Below are 15,706 nucleotides of genomic sequence, written 5' to 3' on the forward strand. Positions count from 1 at the left end.
GACTGACCTTAGTAAAACTAGTACTATAAAAATATTTTCGTCAGTATAAATATTAGAAAGAAAAAAATTAGTGCATTTGCTAGACTTTTACAACCTATATTGTTTCAACCGTTAGACTCTTTAAATATCTTGATAATATTAATGCTGACTTGATCAACTTAATCTTTTACAGCCTGTGCTTAACTTAAGGGACCTTGGATTATCTGAATTAAAAATTGGACAGATTGATCAATTGATAGACAGTCTACTTCCTGGATTTTGTAAAGGCAAAAACCTTTCTTCCCACTGGCGTACATCTCATGTCTCAGCACAGTCCTTCTTTGAAAATAAATATGGTAAGTTATTTTTTGTTCCAATTAAAATAAGCCATTTTAGTGCTATTAAACTAGATACCATTTATTAACATCTTTATGTACCAGGTTCTTTCCTGAGTTTTTTTCTTCTTTCCTTCACTCCCCTGCCCCTTTCCTCTGTCTCCCCTCATCCTTTCTTCCATCTATTTATCCATCCATTCTTTCTTTCTTTTTTGGCTAACTTTTTATATTGGAATAATTTTAGATATACAGAAAAATTGTGAACAGTTTCTACATTCACTTCACCTGGCTTCCTCTAATGTTGACTACTTTTATAAACATGATACATTTGTCAAAACTAAGATATTAGCATTGGTGCATTATCTTTAACTAAAGTATAGAGTTTATTTATATTTTACCAAATAAAGTTTAATATTACCAAATCACTAGTTTTTCCACTAGGATCTATTTTCTGTTCCAGGATCTAATGTAGCATACCACAAAGCATTTAGGGTGGTGGAGTGGTGTGGTGGTTTTGTTTTGTTTTGTTTTTGTGAGAGGTATTTATTGGATTCCAGGTAACATACTACTAATCTCTCAGAATACATTGAAGAAACAGTCACGGTGTCTTCTTTTATAGAATGTCTATATATTTTCTTGAGTCTTGTAACAATTTGGTATTATAATAAGTGGACATTTTGTTGAAAGAAATGTTAGCTTCGCGAGTTTCTTTTTGGGTGATAACTTAAGCAAGTAATGTTAGACTCTTATCGGAATGATTATTTTATATTGATGGATAAACAGATTTTTTTATATTAATATGTTATAAAAGCCCAGAAACAAAAAAGTAGGATTGAATAGATTTGAGACAGGAGTTTGATTTGAAACTGTACACTGTATAAATTTAATTCATTTACTCATTGTTTATTTTTCTTTTGCCTTTAATTCATATAAGGGCTGGAGGATAAATAAAGAATTCAAGAGTGAGAATAAATGAAAAGTTTTGAGCTTGGGACTTAGGCTAAAAATCTGCTTCTATTTCATTATCTTCTTATGCTATAATACCTCTTTCCTGAGAGAAGCCCTGAGGCTTAGTGATTGAGAGTGAGGAGTAGATTAGGATCAAGTCCATCCTGCCCCTGATTGATAATAGTGTTTAGTAAGATCTCGAAAAAGCTGGTTTTTCATATGAATATGAGAAGTAACTATCTCACTTTGGAGGATCAGATGAACTAATTTAAAGTACTTGGTGCCCATAGTAAGTGTTCAGGAGAGTAAAATTTTTATTGTTATCGTTATTATAGTAGTAGTATTACTATTGCTCTTTTAGTCTTCATATTCACATTTCCTTTTAAGGCTATTCTTCTTACTGCCAGCCAGTTTCTAGGCTTAGGCAGGCAGAGGTATTAGGATGGGGTTTCTGACTTCACTCTAAGGGTTCTTAGAAGAATCCCTGAATCCTAACTGGGGATACAGAGATAGATGAGAACCACTGTTTCTGTTGTCACTCCCTACCTTTTCCCTAGGATCATTGGTTTAAAGTAGGATGAGGCCTGTTAGTCAGGAATAGGAGTTAGGAAGGAACACCAAAGTAAGTATTCATGGCTAGAGCTATGGAAGGAACTTTTTTTGTGCCCAGTGACTAGAAGCTTTAAGAGAGAAAGGCAGCAGTAGTATCTCTGGTTTGCAATGTTTTATTACATTGTTCATTAGATTTTTAAGTCATGTCTAAGAAGTAATGATTCCTTATCTTTTAGTTGCTTTTAACTAAAAGTAACTTCAGCTAAACATATATAGCTTTTACCTTGATTTTAATTTCATTGACAGCTATATTTGTATATGAGATAAAAAAGACTGACAAGTGATGGACAGTAAAGTGATGAACTATATTTAGATTAGCAGTGAGTTTAGATGTTTGTAAAAGTATGTACAAATAAAAGGCAAAACATTTTGGTATTTCTAATATTTGGTAAAATTATATTTCATGTTTTTTTTTTTTTTGGTTTGGCAATTAGAACATTGACTTTTTTCAATTTCCCTTCAGGTTACATAGATGTTTTTAGTACTTTACGTTCCTCTTGCTTATACAGACAACATTCAAGAACTCTTAAAAACATTTGTTCGGATCTTCAGTACTGGCCAGGTATGAAGCAACGGTTGCATTGATTTTGAAAAAAATAATGTATGTAATATATTCTGATTTGTTTTTCTTAGTAATACTAATAGTTGTAAACATTCGTAGCTCACAGAACTTAGAATATTTGTAATGAATTAATTTCGGTATATCTGTGCAATTATTTATGTGAAAAATATAAAATAGGAACTAAATTTTGAATGTGAGTATTAAGTGTCTCAGTAAATTATGGGATTTATACCTGCTTCAAAATAATTAGCTAAGCACATTTGTTTACTTCCCCTCATTTTCGAAATCCTCTTGCAAGACGAGAAAGAAAAAGAAAAATCAGGAAAAAATCTGGGTAACAACAGAGGGATTTCATCAATGGACCAGAAATTTGAGGACTTTCCATAAGGCATGAAGTAGATGACATCAAATTGATAGCAAAATCAAATATTCATTCATATGTATTGAATATTACTATATGATAACATTAATCAGGCACTAGTGATGGGTGTTAGGTGACAGTGATAAATGAAAAAGACAGATACTGCCTACCTTCATGAAACTTAGAGTAGTCTAAAAGAGGTGTATATTACTATTTCTAGTAGGACTTAGGAAAAACCCTAAATTATGAACCAACAATAATGTGTTCTGGGATGGTTGATATAGTAAATGGTCGAAAGATTAACAGAAGGGGGCCAATCACAGAGCTTGGACACGGCTTCTAACTTTTAGGCTAAAATTGGCAAAAAACATGTTCTTAGTAAGAGGGGGAGGGATGTGTGTGTGTTGAGAGGAGTCTGTCTCTGAAGACTCCTGGTTCGAAAGTGATGCCAAAGAGAGAAACAAGACAGTACCACAGATTGCTTTGGACTTGAACCATGTACTACAGGTGTCCTGCTATTCACCATAAGTCTATGTTTTTGTAGTCTAAATACATTTACCATCTCATTAGTTTTGAGGAAACCTGTCAACATTCAGTACTGATCACTCTGTTCCTCTTTATAAATACAAATGGATTAGCAAGAATCTTCACATTTTTGAGGAACAGTTGTAGCATGAAAGAGAGGCACCAAGTTGAGCAAAGAGACCAATAATTCTCTGAAGAAATGGTTAATGCAGAACACAGAAGAATATTTAAGGACGATATATTTTTAAGTATTCATGGAAGACATAAAAACTGAGCATGTATTTGTGTATGAAGTATATATTTTCAGAACTGAGCATGTATTTGTGTATGAAGTATATATTTTCAGAACATATATAGCTCAGAGGTCAGGTTCTTTGATCATATAATAAAACTGAAATCAAATAACAAAGGATAGCTAAAAAAAAAATACCTAAATATGTGAGAATCTGAAGATACTTTTCTGAGTGTCTTGTGGTTAAAGGGAAAACTCAAAACTGAAATTATAAACAGTTCGTAATGAACCATAATGAAAATCTGCATATCAAAATCTTTGGTTTGAGGACAAGCTGGTGCTGAGGGCATTGTATAATTTATTAGGAAATAAGAAAGATGAGAAATAAATTGATTAAACGTTTTGAGACTTTTTAAAAAAGAATGTGAGAAATTAATATGGATAAAACATTAATATAACAGCAAGAAAGTATTACTTAAACCAAGTGCAAGTTTAATTTGAAAAAATTTAAACAATAGAACAAAATCAGATTAAGAAAAAACAAGGAAATACAAATAATATTAGAAGTGAAAATAGGGAACTGCCACAGATAAAAAGTTCCAAATAGGTAAAGGTCCGAAAACAAAAAGTTAAAAGTATTAGATGAAGTCTGTAATCCGTCCTTAAAATCTTAGTTTGGGGGTGGGACTCTTTGTTCAAAACACAATGCAGAAACCATAACAGATTTAAAAGGTAAGGCTGTATTAATTTTTTAAATTAGTGTATCATTTAATTAAAAGACAAAGACATTAAAATAAATGAAATATACGTAACAAAAGGTTAGTATACATAACATCCATGTTTTTTTCAAATGAAAATATGTAAAGGTCATGAGTAATCAATTCACTAAAGAAATAACAATAGTCAATAAAAATGAACAAATTTTTTCAAACTTACCCTCACTTCTAATCTCAAATACAAATTAAAACAAGTACTACTTTTTGCCTATCAGATACGTACAAGTTAAAAAGATTTATACTTATATTATCAATTGTTGCAAAGGCTATGGAGAAAAGAACAATCATTTAGTGGACATATAAATTGATAGTAGCTTTCTAGGAGGCACTTTCTTAGTTTTAAATGAGGTAAACCTCACAGTTTTACTTTGAGGAATTTGATCTACATGTGCTGAAAGATAATATATAAGAAATGTTTACCACAGCATTATTTTTAGCAACAAAAAAACCAGGAAACAACTGAAGTCTGGAGTAGGGAAATGGTTGAATAAATTGTTATACTCAGATAAATTGGAAAACTATAAATAGCCATTAAACTGGATGCGCTATCTGAACTATTTTGAAAAGTATCCATGATATATTAGGTGAAGAAAGACAGTTGCAGAAAGTTAGATACTGTTTTTATGGAAAGAGCGTGTGTTTAAATACATAGAAGTATGGTCATGAAACAATACTGGTTGCTTATAGGAAGTGGAAGTGGGATTTGAGGAATTAGGAGACACTGATTTTTATTTGATACTCATCTTTTTTTTTTTAACATTTTTAAATTACGAAGAAAATGTAAATTTAATTCCATAGAGTCAATCCATTTTGATGATTAGTTTGTTGGAGTGTCAGGCAAAGAACTGTGTTAAAAAATAAGACGAAAGCTTACGGTGTACATATATGATGTCAAAGTTTTGAATCTTAAGCATTTTTCTTGTAAAAATTTATAGTAAGAAATAAATGTGATACTGTTTCATTTAGTTTTCATACAGTCTCGAGGTTTTAAAACTTTGAAATCAAGGACACGTCGTCTACAGTCCACCTCTGAAAGATTAGCAGAAACACAGCATATAACACCATCATTCATGAAGGTAATTAGACTTCTTTTTTTAAATCAAGAAAGAGCAGTAATTTTCAAATTATTGAAATGAGAACTAGCAATATCTGATTTCTTTTGTTGGCTGATTGATTTTCTCCCATTTTTCTACTTATGAGAAAAAGATGAATAACCTGTGTAATCATTATATCTACAACTCTTCCGGGTGCCAAACTTGTCTCCACTGGCCTGTTAGACATCTCCCTCTGTTTTTCTCCCTACCAACCTGTACCTGCTTATGTGTTCTCTGTGTTAATTGAGTAGCATCCACTCAGGTTAGAAACTTGGTAATCAACTTTGATTTATCTGTCTTCTCTCACCTCCCACATCCATTAATCATTATAAAGTCCTGTTGATTCTGCTTCTTAAATATTTCTTAAATCTCTCTTCATCCCCAGTTCCATTGCATATATAATTCGAGTAATCTAGGCAAGAAATAGTTATTAACACTCATTTAGTCTCCTCGCCTTTAGTTTTACTACTTTCAGTATAGCGTGCAGACTGCTACCACCAGTCTGTCTAAAATGTATTAAATGTAATAATTGTATTCCTCTGTTTTATTGTCTGACTCCTGCCATGATACAGAGGGCATGTTATCTTTTGGCCTCTGCCTACCATTTTCTGTTCTCATCTTTCAGTGTGTCACCCTCCTCTGTACCTCTATCCTCCTTCTTGCTTGGCATTTTAAAAGTCTTGTCCTACAAGATTACTTGCAGTTCCTCAGCACTAAATGCTGTTATTTCATGCCTTTGTCAGATTGTCCATGCTATTTGTCTTTATGGCTTTGGTACCTCATTCTTTTTAAAACTTCTCTTAGTTTCCTTAGGTAGTATTTATTTTATCACCATACCTGGTACTTCTAACATAATATCAAAATGGTTTCAAAAACTTATTTATGAATCTTTTCTTGATAGACTGAATACATTCGGATCATTGTTTATTCATTTTTACATCTCCAGAACTTACACAGGGCCAAGTGTATGAAATGTGCTCAGTAAACATTTAATACTGAGGTTTTCCTGTATCAGAGTTAAAGGAGTGAACATCAGGCCATTAGAGTCCTAAGTCAACCTATGACCTATTATCTATTTTTAGTATAGTGTTCATCCAGAGAGCTTCTTTATAGTACTTGATTGATAGAGGTATAGGGTCTAGTGTCAGTTTCTGAGCCATTGATTTAGTAAGTTACTGTTGAGTTTTAATCCTCATTCTTCATGTTGCCAAAAAAATTTAAAATTCTAGACTCTTACTGAATTTTGTGTATGTGAGTGGTCAGAATGTTTCTGGGGCGTGTTATTACCTGTATAGTCAACCAGTACTGATGTGTTGTTTGTATATTTAGGGATTTCTTTTGCGAGACAGAGGATCAGATGTTGAGACTTTGGACAAACTCATGAAAACCAAAAACATACCTGAAGCTCACCAAGATGCTTTTAAAACTGGTTTTGCAGAGGGTTTTCTGAAAGCTCAAGCACTAACACAAAAAACCAATGGTAAGTTGATTTGACATCCATGTTTGAGAAGAGTATCTGAAGGGAAGTCATAGTCCAGCCTTCAAGTGATTATGAATAACTTTTCTAATAATTACCCAATTTTCCATTGGTCTTATTCTACCATATTTGTAACTTAAGCTGTGTAGAAATGGAAATAACTGCTGGCATTTTCCCTTTCTCCACTGAGAAATCTGAGTTAAGGACAGAATGGCTTCATGCAGTTTTTGGTAACAATGCTAAAGGAAATCATGGCAATTATTCAGAACACCAGGTTCAAAATTGCATGTGATGAAATATGATTATCATCAGTATCCTAATATTTGCATTTCATTGCACTGTCATTTGATTTAAGGCTTTTTCTTTTTCTTCCAGATTCTCTAAGACGAACCCGTCTAATTCTCTTTGTTTTGCTGCTATTTGGCATTTACGGACTCTTAAAAAACCCGTTTTTATCTGGTAAAGGCTCTTTTTATTTTCCTGACTTACTAATTTTTAAAAATCTTTTACATACTTGTTTCTTTTTCATAGGCTGCTTAAAGCTTAGAGAACGAAATTGTTGATGTTCATAGTTCTAGAATCTGGACCTTTTATTCCTCAGTCAAGACTTCTCAGATTCAGTCACTCGAGATTGTTTTTTGTGTTGAAGTAGAAGAGTTTTAATGTTAGATTGTGGTACCTTCTACCTTGTCAGAGGGCTTATATTGACCTTGTTTTGTGGACTGCAAGAAAAGTTTCTTTAGGCACTGTACAAATTCAGGTTTTACTTATTTCGAGAAAGATGATATTTTGTTAAACTTGCAGTGAAACTTAAGAGTGTTAGAGTGAAAATTTTCTTTCAACTTCTAGTACCGGTTGGTTTTCTGGATATTTAGAAAATAATACCTGTCTAATTATAAAATTAAAAAATTTAGCAGAGTTTTATAATAGCAGTACAAAGTGAAATAGTTGTCTATTTTAGAGAAAAATTAATAAATCGAATTTATTAAAAATTACTTTCTAGAAAATTACTTTAAATGAGTCCCATGTTTTTTCAGTTTGCCAGTCACAAATGAAGTAATCATGTCAGGTTTAAGTGGTTCTAATTCCTTTTTCGACAATTTAATTTTTACCCTGTGTTCTCTACTCTTTTTATGATTGAGTACCTTGAGAGAAAAAAAAATCTAATGTACAGTTAAGAACATCGGTTGATTTGGATCATGATTTCATCCTAGAAGTTGCATGTAGCCCCAGATACTTTTTAAGTTTTTGCGGCATGAAACCTGAGATGATGTTTTAACATCCAAGAATGGCCTTTTGTATCTAAGTTCATGGTCTCTGGTCTCCTTTTTTTTCCAAAAACAAAACAAAACAAAACAAATCAAAACCCAGTATAGGGACCCAGTATAGTGTTATCGGCAGGTTCGTAGAGGGGTGGCATGAGCACTGATTATTCTTTTATGTTTCTTGATTGATGTCTTAAATTAAGCAAAATATATATTAACGTGTGAAATACATTGCCTTCAAGTAATTACTCTAATTTTTTTATTAGGTCCAAGTGCTTCTGCTACATACTGATTTTCATTATTCATTAAGTCCATCTGTATAGAGCCTTAAAGCAATAATTGAGGGGGCTAAAACTATGTCCTTTGTAGAACTATTGTTTTAAATTTGCTCTCAACTTGTATTTTCTCGATATGTTAAGTATTTCTTATTAACCCTATATAATTGTTTACTCATTTTTTTATTTCTATATATTTCAGTCTATATTAAAGACAATAGTATTGACTTATTCTGAGGAAATTAGAAATCGCTCAGTTTACTCAATTATATCTGTCTAGTATGGAAGTTTACCCAAGTGGGCGGGAGGTTTAAGAAAGCTTTGTTCCCCATAGTTAATCTCAAATATTTTACTATTCTACTAAACTTTTACTGTCTTTCTTATATTTAATAATGTCACTACTGATATAATCTAACGGCAAATAATAATAAATAATAGCTGTCAGAAGAAGAAGGCTACTTGAAAAGTGAAAGCTGTTCAGCCTCACCCTTTATTTTTTTAATGCCAGTACCTTTTTTTTTAATCCTAGTTTAAGGCAAAGTATTTCAGAGTGTAGATCCCTCACCAGTTGTATCAGGTTAATTAAGGGTGATTGGTAAAAATGCAATCTCTGCTGTGTCCTTTTCCGAAATCTACAAACCAAGAGTTCAGTGTCACGGCCCAGGAAGCCGCATTAACACATTTCTCAAGTGATTTTTCTGCACACTGGAGTTTGAGAATCATTGGTTTCAGATTTCTGTCATTAGCTATTTACCAGGAGAAGAGGAATATAATTCTTAATTTTAATCAGAAAGTACAAAGATGTCATTTTAATGTGAAACATTTCTTCCTTGAACATGGTCTAGAAATCCAGAAGACCTAGTTTCCACTCTACGCTCTGATTTAATGTATATGAAGTTAGATAATTTTTCTGGGTTTCACTTTGTTGCATCTGAAAAAATGAGATGTTTGGAATTTTATGAATCTATCAAGTGTATAAATATTTTCTTCCCTTTAGTCCGTTTCCGGACAACAACGGGGCTTGATTCTGCAGTAGATCCTGTACAGATGAAAAATGTCACCTTTGAGCATGTTAAAGGAGTAAGTTAAAGTTTACCTGGACTTCTTCAAACATTAATTGTATAAGGTCAATATTTCATTCTAAAGGTGTGAATAATAGAAAATATATATATTGGTCTCTGCTCCCAGTTTATGGCACAGAGCTGCTAAAACTCATAATTTCCTAAGTAATAAGAGCACTAGGAACATCTTTTGTTCAACTATTCGGTTTTTGACCACTATTTCTGACTCAGAGCTTCTAAATCTCTTGGAATTTCCTGGGTGATAGGAGATGATAGAAGTGTCTTTTGTTCTAATGAGGTGATTCTTGGAGGGATTCTGAATAGCTTTAGGATGGGAGCTGGTCACCAGAAAGACCCGAAGCTTGGAACTCTCAGCCCCACCCTATATTCTCTAGAGAGAAGAGAGGGGCAGGAAATGGAGTTAATAATTGATTGTGCCTCCATGATTGAAGCCTCCATAAAAATCCCAGTAGTTGGGGTTTGGGGAGCTTCCAGGTGAACATGTGGTGGGATTGTAGCACATCCAGAGAGGGCCAGCAAGCTCTTTGCCCCTTCCCTGTTTCATGCCAGGACTTAACATTTGTGAAAGCAGCAAGGTACTTTGGAATGAATGTGGACTTCAAAGTCAAACAGACTACGGTTTCAAATTCGTTTTGAGTTATTGGCTGTGTGACCTTGAATAAGTTACTTCAGATTCTCACAGATTGTGTCTGTACTTGGGACATAGTCGATAATAAATGGTGCTTCCTTTGGTTGTTCCTCTTGGTGATCTTTGTGACTGTAGTATCTAAAACATCTGTATCGAGTGAACAGAATGGATGAATGCTAGTTTATAGCTGTTTATTAAATCATATGACAGATATTTAATGGTGTCTTCTAAATGCCAGTCCCTTTTTTAGGTACTAAGATAGAAGAAATAAAACAAATCTTTGCCTTCATGGAGCTTTAATTCTTACAGGAATTGGACAGTGATGTGGTATATAAGGAACTATTAGAGTGTGTTAAGTGGTAAAGTATNATAGAGATTACATTTAGCTGTATTAAGTCCATATGTTTTCCTTAGATCATCAATGAAGTAAAGAAAACTAGAAAAGAGAAGAGGCCTAGGTACTGAGTTCCAGAGCATTAAAAGGTTCAAAGACAGAGAAGACGAAACAGAAAAGAACATTGAGAAGGAGCTGCCACTGAGGTAGCTGAGAAAAGATTGGTGTCCTAGAAGAAAATTTCCATGATGAGGGAGTAATCAATGATGTGGAATGCTACTAGTGAGAATTGATCATCTATTTAGCAATGGGGAGATAGATCATTTGTTGTATTTGATAAAGAGCAGTTTCAGTGGCAAAGCGGGGGTTAAATCTTGATTGCAATGGGTTTCTAAAAGATGGACATAAAAAGGAATAAGCGATTACAAATAATTTTTAATTTTGTTGGAAGGGGTAGTACAGACAATTCATCTATAATAATAGGAAATAAAGTAGACATGTATATAAACTGGTAGGTAGGATATATATGGGGTGGAGGGTTGTGGAAGTTCATTGATAGTGGAGTTGGAATCAAAGTCATGAGCTGTGAGAAAGTGTGCAAGGAAGAAGTGGTGTGACTGGTTTGTGGAGGAGGTGTGAAATTGTGTAGGAACGAGGGAATGAATGGATTAGAGAAATAAAATATGATTTCTGGGCCACTCAAAGTTTGGAATCACGAATTTATATTGAGACCAGTCAACATGAGTATTTTTTTCTACTAATTAATAAGCAGGAAGGAAAGCATAATAATAGTATTTAATTATTTAAAGATTGATAAAGATCGTCCTGCAATTTAATGACTTGTCACTAATGAATGTGTTCAAGTAGAGGCAAGATAATTGTCTTTGAGGAATGTCTTGGATTAAATTCTTCTTGTAGGGGGTACTTGAAATCCATGACTTCTTTTAGGACTCTTCCACCTCTGAAGAGACTGATGTTATTTCTGCTCTTCTTCTTTCCACTTTCTGGTCCCTATTTATACATCGACATTTTATTTAAGCTTGACTATTGGGGAATAAGGCATCAAGAATTATGGCAGTTCTACACACCAAGCAGTCCTTTCTTTCCTTTGCAATTTAAATACCTGTGCCCTGTTGGAATTGTGAAAAGGGAGCAGTTGAAAAGATTGGTGCAGTGACTACTTGAAAACTAGACTTACCAGTGCAGAGGTTCCTTCTCATCCTTTTTGAGGTCTGCAGTTTGAGGGTCTGCTCTCCATTGAACTTGTGCTGAGGCTCTGGTCAGTGAGGCATTCTTATTTTTTCCTTGCAATGTATATACTTCACCATACAATATACCACACTGTTTTTGGAAATAGGCCACTTCTGAGTACAAAGCCAAAGAAGACATGCTGATAATGAAAGGGAATGTCACCAGGTAAAGCCTCAAAAACTTTTCTGTCCTAAAATGAATAAATGTTTGCTATAAATCTAAATTTACACAGAGCAAAGTAATTCAATAGCATTTACCATAATAGGTATGCCAGTAGGTGGTACCTGTGATCAGTTTTGTCAAGTCTTAAAGAGCTTGCACAGGCATGACATTTCCTTGCCCCGGTGTCTGATTATGTAGGGATATTTTTATATGTAGTTACCATAAAAATATTAATAAGGGCTTTTATAACTTCATTCATTGCCTTGAGCCCCATAACCCTACTTTCCTCCATAGATTTTATATTCCTTAACTGAAACTTCTCTTGCCACAGAGGTTGGGGAGAGAAAATGTAATTTGAATAGTCCATACTTAATCTCTTTCCCTTTTTTCTGTAGTTTCAAGTTATCCATTACCTTGACCAAATCTATTTGGTCTTCTTTTAGTATATGGATATCTTTGAATATTTGAAAAATTAAAAAATAATCCAGCCAATTGTTTTTTAAACAAATTTTATTGAAGCTTAACATGCACTTAAAAATACACAAATCATAAATGTATACATATACCTCAGTAACTTTTCACACAGTGAACACAGGTGTTTTCAGCACACAGCTCAAAAAACAACATTATCAGAACCTCCCTAGTGCCTCTTTCTAGTTATTATCTCTTCCCACCGCAAGGATATTCATTGTCCTAATATATCATACATTAGTTTGTGCTGCTTTTTGAATTTATATAAATGCAAAACATGTAGTTGGTACGGCTTCTTTCACTTTACATGATGTCTGTGAGATCCATCCATGCTGTTATGTATCGTAGTTCATTCATCTTCTTTGCATTGGAGACTGTTCTACGAACATCAGAACACTATATATATATTCTGCATTAACTATACATTTAGGTTGATTCTAGTTTGGGCTCAAATAGTGCTGCTGTGAATATTCTTGTTTATGTCTCTTGGTGAGCCATATGTATGCATTTCTCCTGGGCCTAAGAGTGGCTAAAGCTTTGCCTTTAACTGTTAACTTTATAAATGTTTTAGTAAATTTTTAATAACTTAAACAGAATAACTATAAGACCATTTCAAGCTTAACAAAAGCCCTGCTTATTCTTGAACAATTGTTTATTTCCTGGAAATAACCCTGGGACATTTTCTAGAAATCAAAGGTAGTCATGTGCTTAGATTTTCAGGATGCCTTTTGACCCAAGATGTGTTTCATGTTTTAATGCACTCTTTTCCAGGCAGTTTCTTTTTAACCCTGCCTTACATACTTGAGTTCTTTTTTCTCACTGAGAGCCATTTAAAGTTGTCTAATGTGAGATTATAAATGAGCTGCCAATGAGATGAACTGGATTAATAAATGTATTGTTTGGCAAGTATAATTTAAAACAAATAAATATAGTCTACAGCCATGTCACCCTGAACAAGTCCGATCCCGTCTGATCTTGGAAGCTAAGCAGGGTCGGACCTGGTTAGTACTTGGATTGGAGACCACCTAGGAAGACCAGGTGCTGTAGGTGTAAAAAATAAGGGATTGTAAAATGACAAGGTCCTTGCAATCTGAGGTCAACCAAGGGTTGCCTCACCTAAAAAAAAATTTTTTTAATAAATAAATATAAATAAATGCACATATAAACACATTTGTAACTTAAATTGGTAGCCAACATTTTTAATTTGAAAGATTTCATCCATAAAAAGATTTTGGGTTTTTTTCTTAGAAAAATTAAGTCTGTATTCCTTGGTAGAGCCAGGTTGTGGTTTTTGGCCCCTTTAATGGACTGTTATTTTTTAGTTTAGCATATTGCCACAACTGTTGTTTACTATCTGGCCTGCTGCACTAATTTTTGGTATCATTCTGGCACTAGGTATTTGTATTTATGACTTTACTAGTGTGCTGATTAGGAAGATTGCTCACCATTTCTGATAGGAAGCTTTTGTAATCTTATCAGTTTTTAAAGTTGAGCTAATAGTGTACTTTCCATGTCTGTTGATGAATTTGGGCTTTATTCTCTCTAAGGATGGCAATTCTGCAATTTTAATATTTGGGGGATTAAACTTTACACTTTTTTTGCCACAACCATTTATAAAACAATATCAGTACGCCATAGCTTAATTTTAGTCACTGCCCTTTGGCATTTGTTAGGAACTGAATGATTTATAATCTAGGAGTAATTCTAATGAAGAGGGCCTCGTAATCCCAAATTAGTGTTACAAGTTGAACACAGATCCTTTACCATGTATGTATTATAGCAATATAGTATCATTAACATATAGTAATATATTTATTATTAATATAGCAAGTCCACATAATTTGCCCTTGAAGCTTATAACTAGGTCCAAAAAAGTTCTGGATTTGAAACTTGCTAAATCATATGCCACTGACACATTTGACTTGAATTTTGAATAGTTTTTGTTAACTAGAGGAAACACTACTTTTCAAAAATGCAAAAAGTTAGAAATGTCTTTTGTTGGGATATGTAAGAAGACTTTGCATAATTGGCAGTAAGGGCCAGGAGAAAACCCTTTGTATATTTATAAATATAGGGAAATTTTTGTATATTCCTTTCACCGAAACATAGAAAAAGGTTAATTTCCAATTAAATGTATGATTTTCAAAGAGGATGGCTTGATACTGTAATCACTATTGAAAATTGTTTGGTGAATTGTGTCACTTTAGGTGGAGGAAGCTAAACAAGAATTACAGGAAGTTGTCGAATTCTTGAAAAATCCACAAAAATTTACTGTGCTTGGAGGCAAACTTCCGAAAGGTAAGATATTGTCCCTTTACCAGACTTGACATCAAAAAGTACTGTACTATGTTACTAATTTAATTTTTATCAGATTTAATGGATTAAAGTTTGCTTTTAATTGCTATTTTATACATAAATGCTCATCCTGAACATACTTTTCTGTAACATTTTTTGGTAATTTTAAATTTCGTTATAATTTCAAACTTTAAAGTTGCAAGAATAGGATAGAAAATTCTATCCATACTCAGCCCAAACTTACCAAGTTTACATTTTGTCATGTTTGCTTATTCCCTTTCTTTACATACATGCATTTTTTAAAAAAATACTAAGTTTTGAAAAAAAGTAAAACATACATCCACAGCATTTAAATTAAGAAACTTAGGAAAATCCCAAGTGCTTTCATGGATCTTCAGTTACCATTCAAATAACATACTTTTTAAACCAGTTAAAATGAGAGAATTAAATTCAGTAAGCATATTGAGCAATACACATTCAAAATACTATGCCTTCCTGTGATCTTTCCCACCAACTGTGCTGTTTAAAGTTCCACAACTATATTATTTTCTTCTTGTTGTTCTTTAGTGATTTCAACAACAACAACAAGAAAAACTGTTCTAGTATTGTTTGAGAAAAGCTATTTTCTTCAGTGGCAAAAGTATTTTTAGCTTCTTCTCGCTTAGAAAAGGTTGTGAAAGGGACTGAACATCTATATTAGGACTTGTATAAACTGAAATAGAAGAAAAATTCTCTTGACGACTTGCATTTGGGAAAATATACTAAATTTCTCTTTGAAGGTGATCTGCTTCTAAGTTTTCTATCTAGTTCTTTAACTTAATTTCCAAAAAAGTAACCTTTTCCAAATTTACTCTTCAGATGTTGGACTTGCCCAATATAGTTCTTAACTGCCCAGATGCTGTGATAGCCATTCAGTCACAGACAGTCTCTGCCTCCTCCACATAATAAGTGGTCAGAATAGCAGCTCACTTTTTGCTCTTGGTTTTGAAATGCAATTCGAATTTCTCACTACAAGTGTTGTTTGGTGTAGGGTCCATACCTG

The 15,706-nt window shown here is 33.3% G+C and overlaps 1 protein-coding gene and 1 pseudogene across 1 annotated transcript in view; both read left to right on the forward strand.

The window, feature by feature from the left end:
* Positions 1 to 15,706, forward strand: part of YME1L1 (YME1 like 1 ATPase) — a 43,806-nt gene that overhangs the window by 10,068 nt on the left and 18,032 nt on the right. The window contains exons 3-9 of the mRNA XM_039877623.1: positions 173 to 335; positions 2,338 to 2,436; positions 5,297 to 5,406; positions 6,754 to 6,904; positions 7,277 to 7,360; positions 9,439 to 9,521; positions 14,577 to 14,667. Of these exons, the coding sequence (XP_039733557.1) occupies positions 173 to 335; positions 2,338 to 2,436; positions 5,297 to 5,406; positions 6,754 to 6,904; positions 7,277 to 7,360; positions 9,439 to 9,521; positions 14,577 to 14,667 (781 nt within the window). The remainder of the gene's footprint in view (positions 1 to 172; positions 336 to 2,337; positions 2,437 to 5,296; positions 5,407 to 6,753; positions 6,905 to 7,276; positions 7,361 to 9,438; positions 9,522 to 14,576; positions 14,668 to 15,706) is intronic.
* On the forward strand, positions 13,301 to 13,419 carry LOC120614715 (uncharacterized; annotated as a pseudogene).

The sequence above is a fragment of the Pteropus medius genome, unplaced genomic scaffold (assembly GCF_902729225.1).
Source record: "Pteropus medius unplaced genomic scaffold, Ma_sr-lr_union100, whole genome shotgun sequence".
Lineage (NCBI taxonomy): Eukaryota > Metazoa > Chordata > Mammalia > Chiroptera > Pteropodidae > Pteropus > Pteropus medius.